The sequence below is a fragment of the Colletotrichum costaricense genome, assembly GCF_030867565.1.
Source record: "Colletotrichum costaricense strain IMI 309622 chromosome Unknown Scaffold_3.1, whole genome shotgun sequence".
In the NCBI taxonomy this organism is placed as follows: domain Eukaryota; kingdom Fungi; phylum Ascomycota; class Sordariomycetes; order Glomerellales; family Glomerellaceae; genus Colletotrichum; species Colletotrichum costaricense.
Window position 1 is genome coordinate 1526876 of NW_026848232.1, and position 25890 is coordinate 1552765.

The 25890-nt window shown below is 53.6% G+C and overlaps 7 protein-coding genes across 7 annotated transcripts; 4 read left to right on the forward strand and 3 right to left on the reverse strand.

Moving 5' to 3' along the window:
• Positions 1 to 1269: 1269 nt before the first annotated feature.
• CCOS01_03318 (uncharacterized protein) lies at positions 1270 to 4629 on the reverse strand (the record flags this gene model as incomplete). Its single annotated transcript, XM_060451504.1, has 1 exon — positions 1270 to 4629. The coding sequence occupies one exon, from the start codon at positions 4627 to 4629 to the stop codon at positions 1270 to 1272; it is 3360 nt and encodes a 1119-aa protein (XP_060317769.1).
• A 1528-nt stretch (positions 4630 to 6157) lies between these two features.
• Positions 6158 to 6334, reverse strand: CCOS01_03319 (uncharacterized protein; the record flags this gene model as incomplete). Its single annotated transcript, XM_060451505.1, has 1 exon — positions 6158 to 6334. The coding sequence occupies one exon, from the start codon at positions 6332 to 6334 to the stop codon at positions 6158 to 6160; it is 177 nt and encodes a 58-aa protein (XP_060317770.1).
• A 1574-nt stretch (positions 6335 to 7908) lies between these two features.
• Positions 7909 to 9437, forward strand: CCOS01_03320 (ADP,ATP carrier protein; the record flags this gene model as incomplete). Its single annotated transcript, XM_060451506.1, has 4 exons — positions 7909 to 7950; positions 8255 to 8276; positions 8395 to 8471; positions 8628 to 9437. The coding sequence occupies 4 exons, from the start codon at positions 7909 to 7911 to the stop codon at positions 9435 to 9437; spliced, it is 951 nt and encodes a 316-aa protein (XP_060317771.1).
• Positions 9438 to 10333: 896 nt separating this feature from the next.
• CCOS01_03321 (uncharacterized protein) lies at positions 10334 to 10865 on the forward strand (the record flags this gene model as incomplete). The annotated part of the gene is made up of 2 exons (XM_060451507.1): positions 10334 to 10747; positions 10818 to 10865. 2 exons carry the CDS (start codon positions 10334 to 10336, stop codon positions 10863 to 10865), a joined length of 462 nt encoding a protein of 153 aa, XP_060317772.1.
• A 7049-nt stretch (positions 10866 to 17914) lies between these two features.
• CCOS01_03322 (extracellular serine-rich protein) lies at positions 17915 to 18917 on the forward strand (the record flags this gene model as incomplete). Its single annotated transcript, XM_060451508.1, has 3 exons — positions 17915 to 17963; positions 18056 to 18395; positions 18617 to 18917. 3 exons carry the CDS (start codon positions 17915 to 17917, stop codon positions 18915 to 18917), a joined length of 690 nt encoding a protein of 229 aa, XP_060317773.1.
• A 1171-nt stretch (positions 18918 to 20088) lies between these two features.
• On the reverse strand, positions 20089 to 21008 carry CCOS01_03323 (cytochrome b5-like Heme/Steroid binding domain-containing protein; the record flags this gene model as incomplete). The annotated part of the gene is made up of 2 exons (XM_060451509.1): positions 20089 to 20595; positions 20700 to 21008. The coding sequence occupies 2 exons, from the start codon at positions 21006 to 21008 to the stop codon at positions 20089 to 20091; spliced, it is 816 nt and encodes a 271-aa protein (XP_060317774.1).
• Positions 21009 to 22762: 1754 nt separating this feature from the next.
• Positions 22763 to 24710, forward strand: CCOS01_03324 (uncharacterized protein; the record flags this gene model as incomplete). Its single annotated transcript, XM_060451510.1, has 2 exons — positions 22763 to 23119; positions 23181 to 24710. The coding sequence occupies 2 exons, from the start codon at positions 22763 to 22765 to the stop codon at positions 24708 to 24710; spliced, it is 1887 nt and encodes a 628-aa protein (XP_060317775.1).
• Between the last annotated feature and the right edge of the window lie 1180 nt (positions 24711 to 25890).

The following is a 25890-nucleotide window of genomic DNA, read 5'->3' on the forward strand; positions in this document are numbered from 1 at the left end:
TTTACTCTACTCAATATTTATAGAGAAAGTCATTCAGAGACGTGCTATCGAAATTTCAATCATGCGTCCTAAAAGCTTAATGTCTTGAATTCTTACTGACTCGTTCCTTAAGACTAACGGTTACCACTTCAAAATTCAGCAGATTTGTTGCACCTTCCCTTATAATAAAAAATAGATACGTTATGGAAATTGTGCTAGAGAAACCGGGACCTACAGTACAATTCGTTAATCGTCCCTCTATTCTAGTTATTAAATTCTTCTCGTATTCTTTATAAGCTTCGTTTCTATTATTTAAAGTAATTATTCTAGGATAGACAATATTTAAGGATAAGATAAAAGAGAACCACTGGACAGATTTCGATTATATAAACTTCACTCGGGACATCTAATTCCATTCATATCATATATCAAAAGCCAATTTGAAATACGTAGGCACCTCTACCGTCCTCGAACGGAAGATACTGAGAAGAAGTTGAGTAGGTAAGCAGGGAGGAAGGAAACGTCCCTGATTCGTTTCCTTCCACCACGACCCGAATACACACTTGAATACACACCCGAATACACACCCGGATACACCACAACCGAAACCCATATAGACCCCCTCAACTCCATTCCCGTCACCAGCCAGCAGGCGCCCCCTTAGGGGTCAGGTCAAAACTGGCTGGGTGGTGGAGTGGTTGAAGTCCACGAACAGCCTATTCGGTGAAGGCTTTGAGAGTTCCCGTGTTCGAGTCCCAGCATGTGCACCCAGAGATGTAGCCCCCATTCGCCACCGGGGGGGTGAACTCTTTTGTAGTTTTGATATCTCTTTTTTTTTTTTTTTGCTAACGCTCGGTATATAGCAACTCGTACAAGCACTCGCACAATTTCCTCAGTACTGCTTCCCCACCGCGCAAATGCCCGCCGTGCCTTCCTCGGCAAGGCCATGATGAATAGGAGTTAAGAAGGAGAGAAGACGAAGCCACTCGGTTGGATACGCAGAATCCAGACACATACGTCAGTCTTGTGTGACACCATCTATGCCCACGTGCCTCTCTTCCTTACAAGTCACATCACAAATTGTTAAATGTTAAGGACCATTGAATTAACTGGCTTAGCCACACTTGGGCTGCTTGGTAACATTATCATACGAAAGTAGACGCTAAGGGCTACTCAGAGTATCCTACACACTTCTTCTCTAAAGGGGGCCGTTTCTAGGCCCCCGACATACAACTCGCAAAGAAAATAACCCTCCAATCAACGAAGCTTGCGTGCGATGCGCGGCAGCTTCTAGTTCCTCGTGCCCACGCGTCGTCTCCTTGTTGAAGAGGTTATATCTGCGTCGCCCGCCAACTCATCAACGTCGTCTTCCGCCATTGGTGTATCTTCACCTGTAGCGACGCTAGCCGGCCTCGTGTTCCCAGAGTTCGAGGGAGCTTGACCTGTGCGCTCCTTCTCCGCGTTACGGAGCTCTCCTATAATCTTCTCGACCTCCATAGACATCATCCTCGTAGAACGCACCACGGCGTCCTCGTCAACCTCATACCCCACTACGTCAGCCCCATCCGCAGCACTGCCGCCCTTCATGAAAGCCGGACCGGGCCCGCGACTCGGGTCCAGATTGTACATGATGGCGTTCGAGAACATATGAACAAGCTCTCGTTCGAGCTGAGCGCTGTTGATGATGCTCTTTGGTGGCACCAGATCGTCACTGACTGGCAGAAGAACAGACCCTGTGCCTGGGTCACCGTCTGGCAAGGCCTTGGCGGCCTCAGTAGCTGCTCTGTTGCCATGTGTGATGGCTGCACGAATAGACTTGATGTCTTGCGGCTGAATGATCAGAGTCTTGTAACCAGGGGCGTCTCGCTCTCGAATGGGATTCGCAAATTGGTTTGCAAACCTGTGAGCACCAATCTGATCAAGCGCAGCAGCACTTACACGACCAAACTGGCGTGTCCATAGCACGTGAGTCGGGGCTGTTGGCGGTGCGAGTGGCTCGGTTGGAGTATCCTGACGTTTGCGCTTATGAGCAAGCCGGGATGACACACTACTAGGTGTAATCATGTTGCGCCGACTTGGCACGCTTTCGTCAGCAGTTGTATCGCCCGTGTCATCTTGCGGTTTCGGTGTCGCTCTAGGAGTAACTCTAGGAGTGGCGTTCTCGTCCTTAATTCTGGGCGCCAGCTCATGGTGATCCATTGATAACTCGTCAGTTTGTGACGTGACTGACTGACTTCGTCGCGTACCCGCAACCGAAGGTGTGCTGTCGGCACGGACCTTGTGCGCGCTGCGTGGGGGTCGGCCTCGGCCTCTAGGGCCGGGAGTCTTGGTCTCTGACTTCGGCACTGGAATGGGTACGGGTGTCGGCTTGGGACTGGGCTTTCGCGGTGCTTGTGTAGGTGTAGGCGCAGGCGGCAACGGCGCAACTTGCTGCACAGGGCTCAGTGGTTCAAAGGCGGGACTAGCAACCTCCTTGTCTGATGCACCCGGCCGAGGGGTCGAAGGCGTAGAAGTCACGGTCCACTTAGTTCCGGAGCCAGTAAGAAGGAAGCTGGGAGGCGCTGTGATAGGCGTCTGTGGCAGTGGGATAGGGGTGTTCGCGGCCCGTTGTGCCGGAGGTGCAGCAGCAGCAGCAGCAACTTGCGAAACCAGGTGAGGAGGAATAGCAGGCCGGGGTTGTTGCTTGTTAAAGGGAGGGCTCACGCGCCTTTGAGCATCATTTGGCTTAGCATTCGGCTGGGATGGCGCAGGGGCTGGGGCCGGAGCTGGCGTAGGGCTGAATTGTTGCTGTGCATAGGGGGAAGGGTGAGGTTGCTGCCATCTTGGAGGAACGACCGTCTGCCCTGAAGCACCAGCGGATGGGGTAGGTGATGCTGCAGCAATAGGTCGTGGCTGCTGAACGGTATGTGGCCGCGCAGAAGGCGTAACCGACTGGCCTGGTGGGCGGCCTCTGCGCGGTAGGTTCCCAGAGCTCTCTGAGGGCTCCTTGGTCGGCGTTGAGTGGGCTGGAGCCACCAACTGTCCCTTTGGCTGAGGCTGAGGCTGAGGTGTCGGGGGTTGGTGATGCTTTTGAGGCTGAGGCTGATTCTGGTTTTTGACTGGTGTCTGAGTCTGGGGTTGAATATGAACGTGAGCCTGAGCCTGAGCCTGACCTTGAGCCTGCGTGTGAGCTTGAGCCTGAGCCTGCGGGTAAGATTGGGCCTGCCCTTGGGGCTGAGGGTGACCTTGGGGTTGAGGGGCTACCAGCACCGGCTGGGGTTGCTGCGAGTATCTCTGTGCCTGATTTGCTTGCATTGGAACATGAGGAGGCTGCGGAGGACCATGGTATTGCCCTGTTGATTGAGGATACCATTGAGCAGGATGATGTGCCTGATTCGGGGTAGAAGGTGCAGGAGGTGTTGGGGTTTGAGCTGGCATAGGGCGGCCCTGTGGTTGAAGTGCCGGTGCCGCAGGCTGATATGGCTTTTCCCACTTCAAAGTGCCCGGAGTTGAGGGTTGAGCGGGCGTCCCTGGCGTTGGAATCCGAGTTTTGGGTATGTTTTCCGGCCGTGGTGATATTGCCGGCAGAGGGACCGGCGATGTCGACTGACCGGGCCGAACTGGCGGATGCCCGGCACCAGCAGGGGGCTGCAAGACCTGACCGGCACTATTGGGAGGCTTCAGATTTTGATGCTGCTTGGCATCTGGCCCGCTAGCGGGTGCCGTAACCGATGCCCCGGCAGCAGACACAGCTTGCGCCGGAGGCACCGTAGGTGATTGCTGAAACGCGCCTGCCGGCGGAGCTACATCTCGTCTTGCTGGCGCAGGCTGTAGGGCCGGTGGTGGAGCTGGCGCAACGGTCGTTGGTGGCCGTGGGAGCGCTTGAGGCTGCAGTGGTACATGTCTCGGAATCGGTACTGGAGTCTGCGTCGGAACGGAGCCTTGTCCGTTCGCAGGCCTGATCGGTCGCGGAGTCTCAACGGGAGGCGTTGGGGTCGATCGCTTGGCTTGATTTTGAGATGCGACCTGGCCGGGCGTGGAATTCAAAGAGGGGACCGGTACAGGTGTCGGGACAGGCTTTGGCGCTGAAGACCCATTTGGTGCGACTGGACGGGGTGTGTTCGCCTTGGCTCGATCGATCGCCTCTTGCGTTTCAAGAATCTTGATATCTCTGGCGAGCGTCTCGATGCGCCGTTCATCTTCCTTGATGTCCCTGACGATATTTTCCTTATATCTTGCATAGAGTCGATCCACCAACGCGGGGAACCTATGTGACTGCTCCTTGACCTCCTTAAGCGTAGGTAGTGGTGGATGACTGAGCTTGCGTTTCTTCAATGTTGGCGACGCGCCATCGGCCTTATCGGTCGTCGCATTCTCGATCCTCAACTCTTCCTGCAGCAGGTGCAGGAAGAGTTGTCGAAGCGCATCCGGGCTCAGTCGTTTAGCATCGTATGTCTTGTCATCTTTGATCAACGAGTTGTTGACGAGAAGATCCGAGACCTTGACGAAGGCAGTGGCTTCGACGCCGTGCTTAAGGATGGCTTGGAACAGAAACAAGGACTCGAGAGGAGTGTAGGCGGCCGGATTATTCATGCCCCAAAGCCCACCTCGCCAGTGATCGAGGGAGCCGTCGCGTCTCGGGAGAAGGTGGATGGGCGCCAGGGTCTGCATCTCAGACGTTAGACAAGTGTCATCTTATCAAGACGTCGCAAGGCTGAGAGTCGCGCGTCGCGGGACGTACTGACAGCCTCTATGAGGAGCTCTTGGTGGGCCGAGGCATCTACTTGCACGCGTTCAGGGGTAGGAAGCGGTGGCTATCGGGAGCCACTCGTCGTCGCGCGCAATAGTCGTGTCGTATGAATGGTGTTTTTTCGTCTGCTCGCCGATTTCGGTCACGTGATGCAAGATGTTTGGAGGTGGAATTTTTGCTAGTATTGCTTGCAGGCGGGCCGCTGGGCGGTCGATGAAATTTTTTGTTGGTCGACTGGCAAGGTTTGGAGAGAAGATGGGGAATTGAGAACGGAATCTGGAGCACGCGGCGGGCGGGACGAACCAAGGACGCAGTGCCGCAGTGCAGGACAGCGTATCAGCTTGGAGGCAGGCGAGGCTGAGGTTTTGGGTCGTATCACGTGGTTTTGGTGTACATCCGGGGATCATGCTTGGCCGCAGCTTTAGTCAAGCATCCAATGACAATGGAACCTGTCCGTCAAGGTTCCATGCTCTCAGCGACGTGCAGCCAGTCCGATGCAGATAAGAATGAGGCGCCAAGGCATCAGTGAAAGGCAGGGGGAAGGTGCACAGGGAGAGAAGACCGGGGCTGCTTGCGGCCCGCCAGCGCTTCTGTTAGCCTCAGGTCGTGTTAGCCAGAAAACGGAGACCGGTCCAGGAAACTGCAGGCTCGAAGCCGGACTTGAAGAAAGCGTGGCAATTGGCAACTGGCAAGCACGGCGTCGTCTTGTCGGTGGTGAGGCGGGCAGGCTGCAGGAGTCAATGTATCCGTACCTATCCCCTGTTTTCTCGTTTCCTTAGTCAGACCGATCGGTCCCGTTTAATTTTTTTCTCCTTCACGGTTCCCCATGTCAAAATAGGACAAAGCTGAGCTGGCAGAGAAGCAATCCACATGGAAGCATTCCGTCCAATCGTCTCCATCAATCCCTCTTCCCGGTCTCCCGGTCTCCCGGCCTCCCGTTATTGGGGCCCCGAAGCTTGCGGAATCGTATCCTAGCCCGAATGTTCTCCTCGTCGAAGACTTTGGTACCGCCGGCTCCATCTGGGAAACATTCTCAGCTATGCGGCGTATCTGATGGTCCAAGTGAAAGAAGGTCTTGCAGCATTCAGGTTGCGCGCAAACGTCTCAGTGTAACAGAGCTGGCAGCTTCCCAGACCGGCCTCGCCGCCCTGAGTTTGAGATGCTGCCGGTACGAGTAAGGACGCTGTGACGTCTGTTCGAAGATACTTGAAGTTCGGTACTTTCTTCGAGATGACAACATCGCCTCTCAGCCACCATCCGGGCTTGTTGCATGTGTCCAGCCATTGTCCATTCTCGGCCGGCGAGTTTAGCGCTCCAGCTGAACTAACAAGAGGCAATTGCTTCAGGTACGCAGTCGAGACGCAGGGCATGCTAATAAAAGGAGAACTATATCAACTATCAATTGCACATAAGGGCCAAAGAGGCGAAAACGCATGCCTCTCTCCCTTATCAAGGATGGCGAAAATTTATATTGGCTGTCGTGGGCCGTATCCATAGATCTGCCCCGTCATTTCCAAACGGCGCTTCTGTCGAGCCTGTACGAATCGAATCAAATGTAAACAAAGCTCTTCTCAGAACCCTGACCCGAGAGCCGCTTGCCCAGCCTTGGGCATGTGAGTGTCCCATTTGCGGTCCAGGACTGCTCAGTACCGATGCTACTGTACACGAGCATGTCACTCTCTCTGCCTAGTCTGCCGAGAGGGTACGCGTAAGAAAAGTTTGAGAAGAGGATGCGCACTGGGAGACCTGCCAGATTCGCTGAATTGACCCGAAGCAAGCGAAGGCCTTGACTCGGCCGGGCCAGGCATGCCCCTGGATTCTGGAGCCAGTGAATTGCGTCTCTTTCTTTTTTTAAGCTCGGCTGTCTGGGACGGTGGATGCAGGTCGATTGGCGGATTGCGAATTGCGAATGAGCATTAGTGGCGGCGGCTCAAAGGAGCTGACAAGCACACAAGCAAGAGACCCCCCGAGCTTACGATGTATGTATGTGGACAGTAGAGGTGCCCGGCCCAGTTAACCAAGCTGGGCGGCTTGGCACCGGGACATGGAGGCAATGCTCGGGATGAAGGGGGATTTTGATGCCACGGGGCCGGATGAGATATCCATCGGTAATGTCTGGTTGCCATAGCAGGCTGAAGATGGCTTCTAGGCCTCAGGTTCCCGGGCTGGCAGCAGAAGCAGCGAGGATACCACTTGGTAATGATGCTTTACCATACCATGGCCATATCGCGGATGCTGATGACGATGTTTCTGGAACAAGAAACATGGGATAACTTGAGTAGCCTCCAGATGAACAACGAGGCTTGGAATGAAATCTCATTAGAACAAGGGCCAGGCCGTCCAGCCCGTATGCTCTTCCGCACCCTTTGCCTAGCCCAAGTCGGGCACCTTGATGCCATCGACTCTGCCGATGTGGTGCTAGACACTAGTATGCATGCCCCTATTGTTTGCAATACCATAAACAATATTGGGAACATCGCAATGGGATCTTGAGTCTGGAGCTTTGGCTCTCAGTGACAAACTCTCCCCAGAGTTCCTGGCTAGTGAGCACTAAACGACCTGAAGTCTGGCGGGCGATGCTGCCGTCCAGCTTCCCGACGACAAGCGTAGGCAAGAAACATTGGCCGCGGAGTCCCCGTGCAAATCTCGGGGTGAACCGGTATCTCAATTCCATGGCAAACTAGCGCTTCGGCCTGAGGCCACTAGATTTGGCCTGAGTTGCCGGGCCAAAGAAAAACTTCGCTTTTGCTGCTGGCCTGCACCTTCCCACAGTGAAGTTTGGGGTTGGAGCAGCGGAAGGGGGCGACTCCACCCGCGCCTGCCCAGTGCCCACCCATGGAAGGGAAAGAGGACACCTGCACCAGAGCCACCAAGTGCACTTTCCCTACCAAGTCTGGAGGGCCAGCAAAGAGAAGGAGGAGGAGGGACCCGCTCTTGTCCACTTCTCACGCACCCTGAGCCCGGCCTGGGGTGGTCGGTGCTCCTTTCTTAGCGCGGCCCGGAAAGATTCGCTCAAAAGCTGTTCCTTCTTCGGCCACCCTGCAGGAATTTTTTTTTCCCTCCCTCAAACCTGCTGCCGTCGGAGCACTTAAATTCTCTCGACTCGCTCTTCCGTCTTCTCATCCCCTTCTACTCCTCCGTCCATCTCCGCTCATTCTTTTCTCTGAGGTTGATCTTTTGAGAAGAAACCCACAGCCAAGATGTCTGTTCCTGTCGAAAAGCAGAAGGTCCTGGGCATGCCGGTAAGCTACTACTCATTCTTCCCTTCATTGTTATCCGAGGCTGCGGGAAAAAAGTGCACCTCACCGGCGACGTCGCTTCCTTCCATCATCGGTCTACCATCAATGGCCATAGCATCCAGCTATGAATTCCATCGAGACATTGCGAGTCTCAATTTGATGGACAGGATTTGACGCGACAATGGTTTGCTGTACAGCTTATCGTCGCTGATGGAACGAACAACGTCGCTGGAGCTGGTCTACCTTGACCTGCCTTCGGATATCTATCAATTTCAGGATGAATCAATTTGCTAACTCAATCTCACAGCCCTTCGTGGCCGACTTCCTTAGTACGTTGCACAACCCATTTCGATATCGGCACTTGTCATCGATCAGTTTTCCGACCTCGGCGAGCTGATCCCGGTACCGCAATAACAACAATGATCAATCACTAACAGTTTCCTACAGTGGGAGGTGTCTCCGCCGCTGTCTCCAAGACTGCCGCCGCTCCCATTGAGCGTATCAAGCTTCTCATCCAGAACCAGGTTAGTAAACATGGCTGCTCAATCAATTTGGACAGCTAGCCGGCCAAGGTCGGACCGGGTCACCCCGGTCGAAAAAGTTATCCAAGATGACACGTGACCTTGGCCATCTTCGCTGCTAGTATATTGTCAATCGGACCGCATCTAACAGCCTCCCAGGATGAGATGCTTAAGCAGGGTCGTCTTGACCGCAAGTACGACGGTATCGCCGACTGCTTCCGCCGTACCGCCGCCGATGAGGGTGTCATGTCCCTGTGGCGTGGTAACACTGCCAACGTCATCCGTTACTTCCCTACCCAGGCCCTGAACTTCGCTTTCCGCGACAAGTTCAAGCAGATGTTCGGCTTCAAGAAGGAGCGTGACGGATACGCCTGGTGGATGGCTGGTAACCTGGCCTCCGGTGGTGCTGCCGGTGCCACTTCCCTGCTCTTCGTCTACTCCCTCGACTACGCCCGTACCCGTCTTGCCAACGACGCCAAGTCCGCCAAGAAGGGTGGTGAGCGCCAGTTCAACGGTCTCGTTGACGTCTACCGCAAGACCCTCGCCTCTGACGGTATTGCCGGTCTCTACCGTGGTTTCATGCCCTCCGTTGCTGGTATCGTCGTCTACCGTGGTCTGTACTTCGGCATGTACGATTCCATCAAGCCCGTCGTCCTTACCGGTAACCTCGCCAACAACTTCCTTGCCTCTTTCGCCCTTGGATGGCTCGTCACCACCGGTGCCGGTATCGCCTCTTACCCCCTTGACACCATTCGTCGTCGCATGATGATGACCTCTGGTGAGGCCGTCAAGTACAAGTCTTCTTTCGACGCTGGCAAGCAGATCATCGCCAAGGAGGGTGTTAAGTCTCTCTTCAAGGGTGCCGGTGCCAACATTCTCCGTGGTGTTGCCGGTGCTGGTGTCCTGTCCATCTACGACCAGCTCCAGGTCCTGCTCTTCGGCAAGGCCTTCAAGGGTGGCTCTGGCTAAATGCCTTTGACACTTCTTCGTGTATAAACTCTTCACTGGTGGCGGGTTGGGCAGTTGGCGAATACCCGGGCTGTGGGGATTCGTTACTGGTTAGGATCAGATGAGGAATCGGTTGACAAAATGGGGAAGATGGATGTTGCGGAGGGGCTTTGGATGCAGGCACCACAAGACGTGGCACGCCTGGATCGGCCAGTCCTTCGTGGTTTAGACTGGCATCGGCAAGGCGTTCTCTTACATGACCTGAAGAGCTTTGCTTGCTACCTAATCCACTGTAATTTGTACACTAAAGCAATTCTCGATTGCACTCGTTCACGCAACACCTGTCCTCGCTGGACTTTACCGGCTTCTGGTCGATCCTGGGGTGGATTTTCCTTGGTATTGCATGACGATAGACTTCCGCGGTACAATAGGAAGATTTCTTTGATTCTACGAATGTTTTCCCATTGACTTCTGTGACATAGTACCAATAATTCGATTCAAATCAATGATTATAATAATACTGCCTGGTTGTTGTTCGCGGTGCTCTGATTGGCCAATGGAGCTTTTGTCGCTAGTCCGCCCAGACGCGCCTGCATTCCGCAGTGACAGTGACAGTCGCGTCCCGCTCCAAGCTCTAAATATTCCCCCACGTGCTCCCCGCCCTGATCGCCTGATTCCCAGGTCAGATCGAATCTCGCCGTTCAGCAGATGCACCTCTGACATCTGACACCCTGCGTTTACTTGGAGAAGTGGGCTATCACGCCGTCGACACGTGGAATCTCTGTTGCTGTATTCGACACACGCAGTACTACTGATCTGACGCCACCACCTCGGTCTAGCGACTGTTTGCTACCTCGATGCGAGCATACCACCAGTCCTGAAGCAACACCCAGCAGCCGAACAGATCAAGGACCAAAATGCCCAGACAAGCAGCAGAACCAGCGAAGCGCGGCCGCCCTGGTAAAACCCAGCAGCCAGCCGCGGGCGCCAAGCGCAAGGCTACACAGCAGCCGGCACGTAAGAAGTCGGGACCTTTCGAACTCTCCGACAGCGACGCACCAGCATCGCGGGGCCGGCGGGAAGCCCCCAACGATGCAGAGGAGGAAGACGAAGCAGAAGAAGAGGAGGAACAAGACGAAGAGGCTGGGGACGAAGGTCCAGACAATACTATACCTCCCGAGCTGCTGACGCGGCTGCTGCACGAGTTCTTTGAAAAGGACGACACGAGGCTCAGCAAGGACGCGAATTTAGCGGCGGGAAAGTATATGGATATCTTTGTGAGAGAGGCGATCGCGCGGTGTGTGCATGAGAGGCCTGGTGGCTTTCTTGAGGTTAGTGGCTCTTGGATTTCTTGTGTTGCTGTTTGTAGAGGGAACTTGTTGACTGACTGGGTGATGATAGGTTGAGGATTTGGAAAAGATTGCACCTCAGCTGCTCATGGACTTCTAGCCTGAGAGTCAAAGCTATAGACACGACGACATGATGAGCGATACCCCTCTCTCACACTACACAACAGCCTTCGAAGGACGAGAAATGTTGGTCGGTCGGGCTTGAAAGACTGTTGGCCTCAGCTCTTGACTGGAAGATGACTTGCGGCGACGAAGCTCTCAGCTCGACACTACCTCATATGTTTCCCTCGATAAAGAACGCTGCCGCTCTGGATATCTCGAGGTGCTTGTCGACCACAAAGTAGACCATAAGCGAAGAGCCAGATCAGCATGACCCAAACATGTCATGACTCGGAAATGAAGTGTGAAGATCGGTGTCATTGTCGACCGAATCCCATAGCATTATTGTCGGATCTGCACAACACAACGTCGTGATCTTCGTTTCTTCATCAGCCTTGCGGTGGTCATGTCCGTGGAGAAGATGCGAAGAGGTCTTTCCCACTGATTTCTGCAAAGCCGCGAGAGGTTGATACAGTCTGTCGGGACGGCAACGCTTTTGCTCCGGTCGATGAAGTGGAGCTCAGCACATGCTGCGATGATCAGACATGTGTTTGCTACGATGCAAAGGGAGACTAGGAAACACAGTCATTCTGACACCAGGCGCATCTGTTCTTGCCTGACGCATTAACAGAATAATGAGTGTCTGGACCGGCCTGCTTGTGCGCGGCGGAACCATGATGTGTTACTACCGCAGCCCGGTCGATCAAGGGAAAGCGGATAAAAATGCCGAAAACCCCGGGAAAGCTATCACAGCGGTAAAACCAAGCACGAACGGTAGTCAACTGCCATTCGAAATTCTTTGTTGCCTCAACATTGTAACTGGGGCGAGGTTCAGACGAAACAACAGGCTAGACGCCAGAGATGTCAAAGGCCCTGGAGTGGGATGGTCTGTCCAGGGGCGAGTGGAAGGGGGGTATGCTACTCAGACGAACAGAAATGGAAGAAAAGTCTGAGAGTAATCGCTTCTCTGACATGGTCTCTCTTACCCGTCGTGCCTGACCATCGGCTAAAATTGCACCATTTCGTTGTTCGAGGATGAGGCTCTTTATGTCTGGTGGGGAGGGGGGGGGGGGGCCTTCGGACGAAACGCTACGCTGACACACAGTGGACTTGAGGCCATTGTTCGTTCGACTCTGGAATCTGGAACCTGGAACCTCTGTTCTCTCTTTCCCTGGGGTTGAAGTCTCCTCCCAAACAAATGTCCAAGAGACAGGTGTTTCTAGAGAACGGCGTGACAGCTGGAGAGCCGCATTCTTCCGATCTGAGGCAACTGGTCTGGGGTTGAAACTAGTATCATGAGGCGGGCCGCTGCTCTGCTTTCGACTTTATGGAAAACCAATGATGTCTCGTCTTTCACGAAGGATCTTGAAATGGACGGTCATGGAACGTGGCTTGGGGCTAGTACAGTTGCCTTTTCAGTTAATGAAGCTGACTCTAACCTCAAGGACAAGTATCAGACTACCTGGACTTGACAGTCAGTAGTCAATCATTGTGGGTAGTCAGGCGCATATATCCTATTTATAAAAAGTAAAATAAAAAAAACGTGTGTCGATACGGGCGCTCAAATTCGTCAGCAACTATTATTTGATGTTCACTTCGTGACGACTCTAGTCTTAGTGTCCGTATGATGTTAACGCTCTTGGACACATGTCTTGGCCTTGTGTTGTAAAAGCCAAACCCGAGTTGTCACAACCCTCGAGTTGAAGCACGATAAATATGAGATGGAGAGGTAAGAGTTGTTCTTGGGTTCTGTTCCGCTTCCACTCAAAAAACAAAGCCGCTGGCTACCCGCTCGACGTATGAAGGCGCCATTTGACCCGACGACTTGTTGTGTGTTGGGAAATCGCGCGTGACCTTAGTTTCCTGGTTTAGTTGATACCAAAAGCACTGGCTCATACAGTTGAACCGCGCTGATCGCCAAGACTGGCTTCTCAATGAGATTCTCAAGACATGCCGACTTGGGGTTGTTCGATCAGTTGCCAAGTGGCCGGAGACTCGGGTGAAGAGTCTCAGAAGAATTGACAACTTTTCTCCGGTCCTTGGCAGAACCAAAGCGAATAGTATCTTGGGGAGAAAAAAAAAAAAAGTCCCCGCCTTCGCGATCGGATCTGTCCTTCCTGATACCTTCTTTCCCACCAGGATGTAGCCTGTGGGTGTAAGGGCAAAAAGGCTATACCGTCCATTGTGAATGCGAGCAAATGTTCGGAGAAGGCGAGTCGGACTCTGGTGGGAGAGAGGGTCGTGCGTGTTAAAGAAAGGTTTGGCCCAATCTTCCTTCTTTGCCATCAATCACGCAGACTCGGTGCCTTTTTTTTTCAACCTTGTCTCGCGAAACATGAGTAGTTGAAAATTCTTGGCGATGGGTGCTTGACACAGGTTAGCCCTGGACTCATTGTGAAAAAAGTCTGTTTATTTGTCTGGGCTGGCCTTGCTTGGCCTGTCGAGGTGTGTGAGGGATGAGAAAGAATGTGGGAGGGAAGAGGAGACGACCGTTGACAGTCTGGTACTGGTATTGGATCTAGGGTAGGAGCGGCGGCGGTGCATTGGAAAGGAGAGTTCTTCTTTTTCTGGGAGACGGGGGAAAGATGGGATGACGCCAGAAGAGAGAGAGACTAGGAAAGAGAAAAAGATCAGTTCAAACACTGGTTACGGTTTCTGAATAGAGCGAGAATAACCTGTCACTCCATTAATGGGCTGAACTCTCGACAATAACGAACGAAGCGGACTCTGACTTTTTCTGCCCCCAAAGGCCATTGGCTATTATTGGACATCTGTGAACTCGAGAGAGCGGATTGTGAGAGTGAGATGAGTGTAGAGGGGAGAGCCGTACGAAGTAGAGTGTCATTGAATTGGGGGCTGGTGATTTTCGATTTCACCATTGATCGATACCAGGGCCAGGAAGTGTTTCGTTTCTTCTGGCTTGAGACGGTTGAGTAGTTACCCCGACTGGTTACGTCAACTTGTCAAGGGAGGAAATCGTCACAGTCGTCTAGACGACGAAACGTGCTATACGGCTAGACGGCGGGCGAAAGAGGGACCCTTGTGAGGTATATCAGAAGGGTGGCTATATGGTCCTGGGGACCGATGGCCTCCAGGAGAGGCCGTGTCTTTCCGTGAGGCTTCCCCTGGAATCTTTTTTGAAGGCCAGGCTTTGAGTTTTGAAGCCGGAGGGCACATCATGGCAGGATGCGACTGAATGATCTCCGCGGATAGGTGAAATAGCGGATGGAGAGAGGCCGTTGGCTGGGGTCTGGGAGGGCACGTGGGGAGTAGCAATGAAGAACAAAGATTATGCAGGTGAAGATCCCAGGAAAGCCATGTTCTTTCTAGTTACCGCGAACCGCGAACCGCGGGCTGCGATGAGTAAGGTCAGGTAAAAATTGCAAGTCAGGTGCGAGCCTGAGAGTCACGAGATAGTCAAGACTCAAAAGATCGGAGAAGCCGTTATGGACGTGGCAAAGGTAGGGAGGGGCATGAAGACGTGCTCGGTTTGGGAATGAAGGAAATGCGGTATTCGATGTGTATGTAGGCATGTGTATGGTCAGATGACCGGGATGTCAGATCTTGGGAAAGCGAATCTTGCGTACCTTTGGCCAAGAATAATCTTTTGCCGCGGCTGCTGCTACTACTCGGGGCAGTATCGCCGTTGTTTGAGTGACAGTGCGAGTCAGGGGATGCTCTCCTTTCTTCTTCTTTTTCCTTTTTCCCCACGGGTTGAAGAGATTCTTCGTAACTCGTTGGCCGCGGGCACGTTCTTCTCAGAGAAGATGGGCGGAAATGGAACGAGAGAGATGGCAGGCAAAAACATCAGACGCCAATGTCTCCGTTTTGGGCTTTTGGGGGCGTATCTTCTGTGACGACCGAGGGATGGCCGCAACTGTGGCAGGACTGGGATAGTAACACTTCTTGCTGCTAGGCGAGTCGAGGGTTGTGTGTGCCTTGATCGTTTGGCTTGAGGCTCACAGACCTGATTGGACGATGGGATGAGCACTTGGGAAGTAGTCAACGAGTGTGACAAGCAACGGCGGTACACCGGGACGGGTTGACTAGTCTACTAGCTGGAGTCTTGAGCAGACTTGACAAGGCCAAGGCGAGCCGGGGGCATGGATCGTTTGTTTGCTTTTGGTGGGCGCTTCATTTGGGAATCGGACAATTCTTCTTAGAGCCCCAGACTGGCGGATACTGGAGACCAGGGAGAGGGTGAGACGGTTGGGCGATTAATTTGGCCAGGGCAGAAGGGACGACGTCACGGCAACGGGCAGAATGGCGCATAATTGAGCGGTGCTAAGACTCAAGAGAGAGAGGCTGGGACGCAATGTGGTCCGGGACGAGGACGGAGGACGGACGGGAAGGGTTAGTGAGGCCATGTCATCCATTAACCATTATCCATTATGATCCATGATGGAGAACAATCCATGATGGTGCCTGTCTGTCTGTGTAAGTTAGATCCATGAAGATGGAAGCGAACACGGAGGAGAGGTGAAGAAAGGGCAAGAGTGAAATGGGTAGTTCCTGGGGGAAACGTCGAGGAACGGAGTGGATGAAACAGGGTACGTCGCGAAAGTGTCAGAGGGCTGAAGGAGAAGGTGAAGCACATCCGAGCGCCAGCCTCTTTTGGCGACCAGCTGGGTCTTTCAACCAATCAGAATGACGTTGAGTCGAATAAAATGGGGAGTAGAGCTGGGGGGTACGGGGATACATAGGTACGGAGATACTTGAGTGTGTCGGGTGGACCGTGCAGAGGGCCTCAACCTTATTTCGGCTTCGACGTCGTCCGACAACTTGAACAAGGTCAAGTCGCTTTTGACACGCGCTACACTTCTCCGTACAGACAGACCACTCCGTACTCTCTCCCCGTGCTTCTCCTCGTCAGTCTCAACTTTTCTCTGCTTCCTGACCCTCAGCCAGTAGTCTAGGGCTATCCCCTCCTCCATCAACCGGGGGGCGTGGGGCCTCGAGGATGCTGGCTTGTCTTGGTCTCGTTGCAGAGTTGCGCCGTACCGCCGCCGGGGTTCACCATTCCTCTCCAGGCTCTCATCAATCATCGATCAATCGAGACTCGTTGCGGACGTCAGGCTGCAGGCACGGATACGGATAGACGAAAATGTGACCGTTGCTTCACAGTCCAGTCTTCATACACACAACCACACGCCACAGACACACTCTCACACACACACTCTCTCTCGTCTGACATGTTGGGTGGTAGGTGTGTGAGTTTTCCTTGAATGCGAGTGCGCTAAAGTCGTGGCTTGTGGTTTGACGGGCAGAACGGGCTGATGTCTTGATGAGATGACTTTTCTTCCCAACAGGTCACAGGACTAGAGGCGGACGAACTGCCGTTACACCTGCTGTTCTTTTCTTGTCTTGTCTGGCCTTGCTCATGCTGTCAAGATCGGTCTGGTCCCAAATCTGACGACGTTGACGTTACAACCCACCACATCGTGAAGCATACCAGAGCATGGGCGTCGAATGCCGCCAACCGCAAATAGGTCGGGTGTCTACGTGCTAAGGCATAGACCGTCCTGGCGTTGACGAAACCCAATTGCCGTCTTTTCCTGTCTCTCGCTCTCTCTCAGCCCTCAGGTTGTCTCCTTTGGTCTCATCCCCGGCCCGTCAATCATCAGTTGACGTTGACCATGCCGCGGCATGGCGTGGCGTGGCGTGGCGTGGCGTAGTGCGCCCAACGATCCATCCGCAACTACGACTACGTGTATCTTAGTCCAAGGTCTAAGCAACTCCAACCATGCTGCGTACCCTTCGGATCAACGTATCCAGATCCCTTCATTTCTTTCCGTGAAAGATGTCGGAGGAGGAGAAGGATCGGCTAGAACGGCTTCCACCAATCCTTACTGGACTCTTATCCTTCCGCGCGTCTTGGCTTGGATTTTCCCCGTACTACTTACTCCATGATCCATCATCCATCCACGCTTCTGACAAGTCTGACGACGGGTAACAAGGGCTCCCTACACGGCACCTTGCGGCAAATCCATCTTATTAGCTACTACTGGGTGGTATAAGCCAGATTGGCCTGCATGTCCAGTCTGCCAAGCTTTGAGAAAAGAATCCACCGACGGCGACAGAGAGCAGCAAGCAAGTGCAAAGCAAGGCTTTTCCTCTCTCTATCTCCCAATACCAGAGAAGACAGGCAATCTCCTGCAAGGTCGGGTCTTGATGTGTTTCTGCTTGTCCTGGGCTGCACTCAACAAGCCCATCATTGACCTATCCTCAGGTCCCTATGCACACAATTTGAGCAGACAAGAGACATACATAGTACGGCGGGTATGCAGGGTAAGGCTCTCATACCCATGGCCCGGCTGTGATGGTCAAAACGTGTTTCAACCACTGCTGCATCAGCCTCCCTCACACACCCCTGGCTTTTTCCTACCTCGTCGCAATGGCAAATCGCACACACGATGCTGCCAATGGTCCCCTTCGCCTCGCTTCAAGTCCTCGCCTCCACCACTCGACCCCCAGTGCAGCACTACCACACGTTCCAGAGGCCCTGCCCACCCATGCCTCATCCCTTCGCCTTGTCGCCTTACCCCCCTGTCGGCTGTACACAACTGATGTCGCGCCGTCGGGGGTGGGCATCATTCTGGTTGTCACGGTTGTTCAGATGCAAGACGACAACCCCAGGCACCACCTTGAGGCTAGGAAGGCCGCCCGAGCAGGGGTCTGAGGGTCCCTTGTTCTGGCATCTCGTCGTCGAGACGTGCGACACAAATTCTTGGGACGATCCCGAAGGTTGCTTAAATTCATGCCGTTCCCTCGCACCCCCCTCCCTTTCGAGTTCCCTTCTCCTTTTAGAATTTCCATCATTGACAACTTCTTCGAGGCGGGATTTCCTATTTGCTTCTCTTTTCTTATTCTTCCGTTTACGTTTAATTTTGTTCAACTTCTTCCAGAGGCTAGTCCTACCAAGAGCGCGAGTCGCCAATTTCTTCGAATATCTCCAACTTTTTAGTAGTCACTCTCTCGACTCCGTCTTTTCGACAACCACCTATTCACGACACTATTTTCTCGGACTCTTAAGAAAACTCGAAATTCAAGATGCATATCTCAGCTATGGTTGTTTCGGCTTTGGCCGCTGTCGCTTCGGGTAAGCTTTCACGCGAGGAACCGAGAAGAGAGAGAGAGAATGAGAGAGAGGCATGGCACAGGACAGTCGACTAACACGCAAATTCCACACAGCCGTCGATGTCCAGGTCGTCTCCGTCGCCTCGACGAACAACACGCTCAAGTTCTTCCCCGAGAAGATCAACGCGCCCGTCGGCTCAATGGTCCAGTTCCAGTTCCGCGGCGGCAACCACTCCGTCGTCCAGTCCACCTTTGACAACCCGTGCATCCCCATCTCCAACGTCAACACCTCGGCAAAGGGCGTCTACTCTGGCTACCAGCCCGTCGCCGCCTCCGCCGCCAAGGGCCAGATCCCCGTCTTCACCGTCATGGTCAACTCCACCACGCCCATGTGGCTCTACTGCTCCCAGGGCAAGCACTGCCAGAACGGCATGGTTATGGTCATCAACGAGAAGTGAGTTTACTCCTTAATTGCGCTTTGCGCTGCATTTCCTCTAGTTTCGGTATTCCCCTGGTTGGCGTGCGTTGTTTGGTGGCTGCACCCTGTTTCAGCTTTCAGACGATGACACCAGACGCATGAACACCACCCTCAACCTCCCTTCCACGCCACACCCCTAAAACACAAGCAAACTCGGGAATGACACATTTATGCTAACCTCTTATTCTCCAAAACAGCACCAAGGCAAACGCAACCCGTTCTATTGAGAACTACGCAAAGGCCGCAAAGAACGTTGCCCAGGCCCAGATCCCCGGCGGTGGCGCGGCCGGAGGCTCCAACGGCGGCGGCTCCGCCTCCCCCACTGGCGGTGCCGGCAGCGGCTCCGGCAACGGTGGCTCCGGTTCCGGCAATGGCGGCTCCAACAGCGGCGGCGGCTCCTCTGCCACCCCGTCGTCTCCCCCCACTGCCGGCGCCGTCTCCCTCAGCGCACCCGGCACCTTTTTGCTCGCTCTTGGCGCTGCCTTCTTGCTCATGTAAGAGGTTTAGTACCTTGTTTGTGTGCTTTTTCGGGATCGATTCAAGGAGGGAGGGGGTTATGGAGAGAGAGAGGGTACGGGCCAGGAGTTTGGTTTCTGGAACTACTACTACTGGGCTACTACTACGGGTGTAAACAAACAATTTTTTGTGATGATGAACTTAATACCATTCACTTTTCCTTTTTTTTACTCAGGGGTGGCATACTTTTGTATGAAGAGACAAAAAAACGAAACGAGACTAGACGGGGCTCTTCATGTGTATATGAGGAACCCGTATTGGAAAAACGGCGTGATCTTATACTTTCTGCTATGGCATCTAAATTGAGTTCTCGTTGATTCCAGTACATGTACGTTTCGTCAAGCACTTGGAATGCTCAAACTTTTGTTTCTCTTTATACCAGTTCTCGGAAACGTGACACTATAACAACGGACACTCGGAATCAGCTTGGTGCTTGAGAATCAAATCAAGTTCCTCATTCTCTGACGTCGAGATGAGCGTTTGGCTTAGTATGTCCTAGGTACACATGCCGAGTGTTACTAGAGTCAAGTAAGCGGCTACCATCATCTTGACACGACGTGTTCTGAAGGCAGTGAATAATCGTTGTCTCACCCCTTGCGTTTCTCAGCGACTTTGTGTGTCCTTGAGCATCTGCTATAGCCGAACTGCATGTGCATCATTCTGATCCTCAACATCCATATTCGCGTCTTTTGGTTTTTCTGCACTCGGGAAGACCCGAGTTGAGAGCCTTCAGGTCTCTACAAGTACCCCATTCCTTCGTACAACTAGCGCTCGGGACTGATCAAGAAGACATGGTGGCATTAGCTGATGCGCTTTTGTCTACTAGCGAAACATACCTCGAATCAGCAGCTATAAAAGTGCGAATTTCGAGCAAGGAGATTACTGACGAAACTACCAAGCAGATTCGAACTGTGTGTCTCCAGATCAGCTGCTTTGTCCAAGATCAATTCTTTACATACATGTCACACGCAACGTAAAATGCGGAGCGAACATCGAACATCGCGAAAGGTCCGCCGCTTCATGTTATACGAACTACAGCGTTTTTCTTTCTTTCTTTCGCTCCCTCCCTAGTATACTACAGTGAATCATCTTTACAACACAAACACCAAATCCTGGTAAGGACACCGCCGGTAGAACATCAGTCTAGGCGGCCTTAGTTCGTCTCCTGTCCAGGGACAACCCTCTTTACCCGGCCCTTCTGCGCCTGCTCACAAAGCGGCCGCCTCTTCTCCTTCTCCAACCACCCTTCCTCCCTCTTGACCTTGCCCACCTCGCCATACTTGTCGCTCTTGCTAAAGAAATCAACCCAGTGCTTCAGCGCATCGTGCACTTTTTGCTGCGCGGCCGCGCGCTCTTCCGCCTGGAGGGCCTGCATGTCGGCGTACGACCAGTGGCGGTCGATTTCGGGGTCATCCAAGGGTAAGAACATGTCTTCGACGCCGCGCATGTCGGGGGTGCGGTCCTCGACGAAGCAGCCCGTGACGAAGCCGCGGGAGGCGTCGCGGCCGGCGAAGACGTTGTAGGAGCCGCCGGGGCCGTAGATGCGCGGGTTGGCGGAGACGTCAAAGATTGTGTGGTTGATGGCGAGGTAGATTGGCTTTGTCGGGTCGGAGCCGTCGTATTGGAGGAGTTCTTCGGGGGTTAGGTAGAGGGGGCCGTTCTGTTTGTGAAGTGGTATGGTTAGCTTTCGTTCGATTCGGTTGACTCCTCTGGAATTGGGGGAATATGGGAGGGGGAGAGGGAACGGTTTGTTTGGTCACGCACCCATTTGGCCTTCCAGTAGTCGGGCCTCATGTACCAGGGCTTATTCTTCTGGCCCCAGAAGAAGCTCTCGCCGCCGCTCTGGAGATAGCTCAGGGCGCACGAGGCGAGGAAGAAGAAGCTGAGGAGGCGGAGGATGTCGAGGTAGGGGCTGTACTCGTCCGTGTACACAGACTCTTTCTTGGACTTTTTGCTCTTCTTCTTCTTGTCTGCTGTGGTGACAGGCGGTGCGTCCGAGTCGATGGCGTTGCCGTCCGAGTCGACTTCCTCGACGCGCTTGCGTTGCCGCACGTTTGCTGCGTCGTCGGCCATTGTGTGTATGTGCCTGTTGGTGTGTCTGTGGAGAGGTGAGGAGAGGTGAAGTGAGGTGTGTAGCTGGCAGGATAGCTCGAGGTAAGGTTGCCAGTTCGGAAAGTCTCACTGCCGGGGAAGCTACTTTAAGTGATCGACGTCGTTGTACTACTTTGAGAAGCTACACGTAGCGGTGCAAATGTCACGTTGTCTATGTAGCCAGACAGAATCCAAGGGACACGATTCTAGATATAAAAAGATGGAAATGTACGGAGTATGTATCCGTACGCGGACAGATTTATTCCACACCCCGCCGGAACCTGGCAATGGAATGGGCTAATACGTTACGGCGCGAACGGGACGGCGATGAGGTGGAGGCCGAGAGCGAGCAAGACACAAAAAGGTGACTTTTAGACGGCCTGTGATAGGTCGCTGCGGATCCAAGCAATCCGATGGGAGTCCCCCTTTTCTGGGTCTCTTTTTTTTTTTTTTTGACAAGTTGAAGACCCTTGGGTCTGATTTAGAGAAGCATTGGAAGACACTTTGCCGCTTTTTGGAGACTCTGGCAAGACTGGCAAGAATGCAGGAGGGTTCCCTGGAGACGCAGCAGTTACACATAAAGTGGCAGCCGGTGGCAGCTCTCCAGGATAGGTTAAAGCCTTCGAGCTGCTTACGGAAGCATTTGAGGTTACGAAGTACGTACCTCAGGGAAAGGTCAATTAATGGGAAAGAGCAAAGCCTCAAGCTGTGTTCATGCGTGGCTGCTTACCTCATAGATGAGGTTTAGTACATTATTGGAAGGCACAGATACAGAGTACCTTACGGATACGGGTAGAGCTTCCAGAAGCTGTGACCCCGGTCAGAACGATCAAAAGGCAAGGCACTGGTACGGATAGTGGGCATCCACTTGTGCGACACAATGCAGGTTGGGGAATCTTCAGATGCAACAAGCAGAAACCCTCCATCTCTGGACCGGGAGCTTAACCCATACGTTACTCCGTACATAGTGTACCGTAGTATTCCGTGCAAGTGTTTGAGCTAGAAGGATTCAGGGAGAGGATGAGGGAAGAAAGCCATTTAATCCATTGCCATCCCTTCTTTCCCTCCTCCTGCACCTTCCCAAAGGTACCTACCTACCTTTACCATAGCTTGAGTATCTTCATGCACATATCCCCTAAGTTGTTTTATATCAGCCCAAGAACCCTTCCATAAATACAAAGATCGTTATACCGAGTGACTTACCGCATTGAGCATCTGCCCGACGTCGAAATCATTCTTTAGGCCAAACGTCTTTTTTTTTCTCTTTCGGTTCTTCGCCCAAAAGTGGAGCTGATTACACATGTCACTCGACCCTCAGCCAATCCCATGGCCAAATGAGCCATTTCGCTAGACCAATCCACCGCGTCACCCAGACAACCCACCTGCAGCAACTCCAGCGCCCGCACTGTAAACAGCCGCCCACCTGTTCTTGCTGCCCCAACCCACACCTCAATTCAGCCTGGACTGGGAATCAGCTACATACATACACCTTTACTTTTGGCTTCTATTGCTGTCGACCTACCTTACCCTCCATGATCCATACCACCTCCCTTAAGGGTTTCTTCTCAACTCCAAACGCTATCATCGTCATCCTCGCACGCCGCGACACATGCAAGACGTCTTCGAGCACCACCCCCTCGAAGTAGACAAACCCTCAACGCACAACTTCTCCATCAATCACGCAACCTGCATGACAGATACCTCGCCGCGATAATCACAGAAACGTCATCACCACCATGGCCGACAGCGCCGAACCACCGTCCTCACCGGGCGGCCCATTGAGCCCAATGACCCCAGACCGGGCCAACAAAACCCAACAAGCTCGTAACCTATTTACCTCACCTCGCAGTAGTCCTGGAGGTCGAGATAGCTCCGTTCACGAGAAGATCTCCCAGTTCAACAATCTCGCCATGCAGTCAAAGACTCTCGAGCGCAAAACCGCTGATGCCGCCCTCAAGCGCGCCATGCTGGGTCGCGAGGAGGCCGAGACCGAGCTGCGCAGGTACAAGGACGAGTCCAAGGTCTTGCGCGTGCAGCTGGAAAAGGGCAAGGAGCGAGAGCAGCGCGTGAGCGAGCGTCTCGAAACCGTCATGGTACGCTCATCTGCTACATTTCCGGGGTGATGCAACTCATTCATACTAATGTCTCCTCCAGGAACAATACGGTCGCGCAAAGGAAACCTACGCACACACGAAAGCAGCATGGGAGAAGGAAATCAAGCTTGCACGCAAAAAGACATTCAAGAACGAGTCCCAAATCATCAAGCTCCAAGAAGAACTAAAGGCTTCTCGCGAAGGCTGGCGCCTCGCCTCCGACAACCTCGACGCCGAGAAGTTGCGCAACAAGGCCCGCGAGGAAGAAGCTTTCCAAGCTCGCTACCAGATGGTAGGCATGGAGCAGGAACTCGGCGAGGCTCTCGAGCGCATCAAGATGCTCGAACAGGAACGCGACGTCTACAAGACCCTCGCCAAGGAGGAAGAGGTCGCCCGTATCGCCGCCGAAGGCCGTATCCCCCTGCCCAAGACGGCCAACGCCGCGCCCGACGACGAGTTTGCCTCGCCAAAGAAGAAGGGACCGCGCTTCTCTCTCTCCACAGTCGACATCATCTCATCCGCCGCCAGCGAAGGGGAGATTGAGGAGCTGTCACTCCAGGTGTCATGGGAGCGTCAACGTGCGGATCGTGCTCAGGAGCTTGTCGATTTCCTTCAGGCAGAGTGCGAATTGCGTTGCTGCCCATGCGCCAAGTCTCACAGGAGAAGAAGCCTCGTCTCTCCGAGGCAAAGCCTGGCTTCAAACAGAGCGAGCATCTTGTCACCCAAGCGCAGACTGATGCCGCCAGCTGAGATTGCCGATGCCAGCGATCTGGTTCTCCTCCGTGGAGGTAGGGAATCGTCTCCGTCATTGAGGGCATCATTGAGCCCGCCAGTCGAAGACGCTCCCTTCAAGAAGCCAGCTGCGCACAGGAGATCCAAGGAAGAGAGGAGAAGCACCATCTTCTGTGCCCGTGAGGGTATTTTCCGAACTGTTTCACAGCAAGAAGCCGACGAGATCGAGGCACAGGAAGAACGAGGAAGACGAGTGAATGAGTCAAGTGAGGAGTCCCCCAACGAACCTCCTACACCACACGATGCTCCGGAGAGGTACTCGCGGACGCCCTCCCTCGAACCCCCAGACTTTGCTGTTCTTGCGCAAGAACGTATGTCTCTGGCATCACTTCTCAATGCACCCCACGGTGGTGCCCACGGTGAAGTCCACACCGCACCTCTCCCTTCCATCCCCACCATGCCCGACACTGAGGAACGCCCGGCATCCCGCTCCTCAAGGGGCCCCTCGCCATCGCTCGATGATACACTTCGACCCCACACCTCCGCAGCTTTCTACACCAAGACCACGACGACAACCGTCCCCGTCCGCGACGATAAGCCTCGACCACAGCCTCGGTTCGAGCGTGCGCGTACACCTTCTGGCGGTGACTGCCAAATGTCCTTTGATATCAATAACCCCGCCATGACCCCGACCATGACCCGCGAGGAGGCCCTGGCTCGTATCCGCGAACGTCGCGGACGCGCCAAGTCCATCGCCCAAGGCACTGCGACACCCCGCAAGAAGATGATTGAGGGTGCCGGCGAGCGGCGAGATGTTAGCGCCCCCGCTGGTCAGACGGTTCCCAAGGCCAAGGCATAGAGTCCCTTTCGGTTCGAGGCGGCCTCGTCCACCATTGACCGCAGAGTGAAGCTGAACATGCCCCTCGAGGACATTGAATCACCACCGGCAGAATCTGACAGCCCGGTCAATCCACAGACAGTTCAGTGGCATAACGAGGGCATGCGACATCGCCTATGGAAGCTCACCCGGGACTCTCTCTCACGTGGCTCGTTTGGATGGTTGACAGATGTATGAAAAATCAGACTTGTGCACAAAAAGCAGGGCGTTTACGGTGGTCCATTGGGAAAGCGCGGGAGCTTCCAGGAGTTCTATTTTGGAGAGGAGTTTTTGTTCATTCATCCGGCCTGTTTTTCATCTCATCCTTTCCTCTCTGACCGGTACATGTCGTCTGCAGCATGGTCGCGGCGTTCTTGGACAAAATGGGGAGGGTAAACGGAGAAACGGCCTCCTTGTGTTTTTCCCTGTTGACCCCCTCTTTATGACGAGGAGTTTGGATTCCCCAACCTTGACGACACAGTACATACCACCGGGGGCGGGTTAGCATTCTTGTCTTTTTTCTGGTTTCTTGTATGACGATGAAAATGAGGAGGGGGGTTGGCTGGATTGATGATAGTATTGCTTATTGTTGTTTTTTTGCTGCTGCCTTGCCTTATTTCGATACTTAATTGAGGCCCTTGACCTTGTTCTACATTCTCTTCTTCAAGTCTCCCACCATCATGTCATCACCGAGATCTGGCACCCCAACTTCAGCCAGTCAAACTATTGTGTCTTTTTCTCTCTACCGCACCCGTCAGACCTGGCCAACGCCTCGCCTTCGACCCATCTGTCTTGACATACTTGGCAATGTTACTGATCCCCAGTCCGTGTCGCCATGAAAATGGCCCACTGCCATACACTTTTCCTCGTAACCCTGATGGAACAGAGGCGTTTCTCGTTCAAGCAAGGTCAAGGTATATAGCCCACCCAGGCCCAATCCTCTCCCGTAATCCGGTTCCGTGACCTGTCAGCCGTGAAAGCCATTATGGCCGAACGGTATGATTCCGAACTGTGAGGGCTATACCGGCTATGTATGGTGATGAACCACGTATAGGTCGGCTCAGCCTTTTGTTTTTTTGCTTCGTTTTCTACGGCTGGTTTATAATCAAGTACCTCTTGATTGCGAGTATGGGATTATGTAGACGTGGAGGTTTAGGTGGAA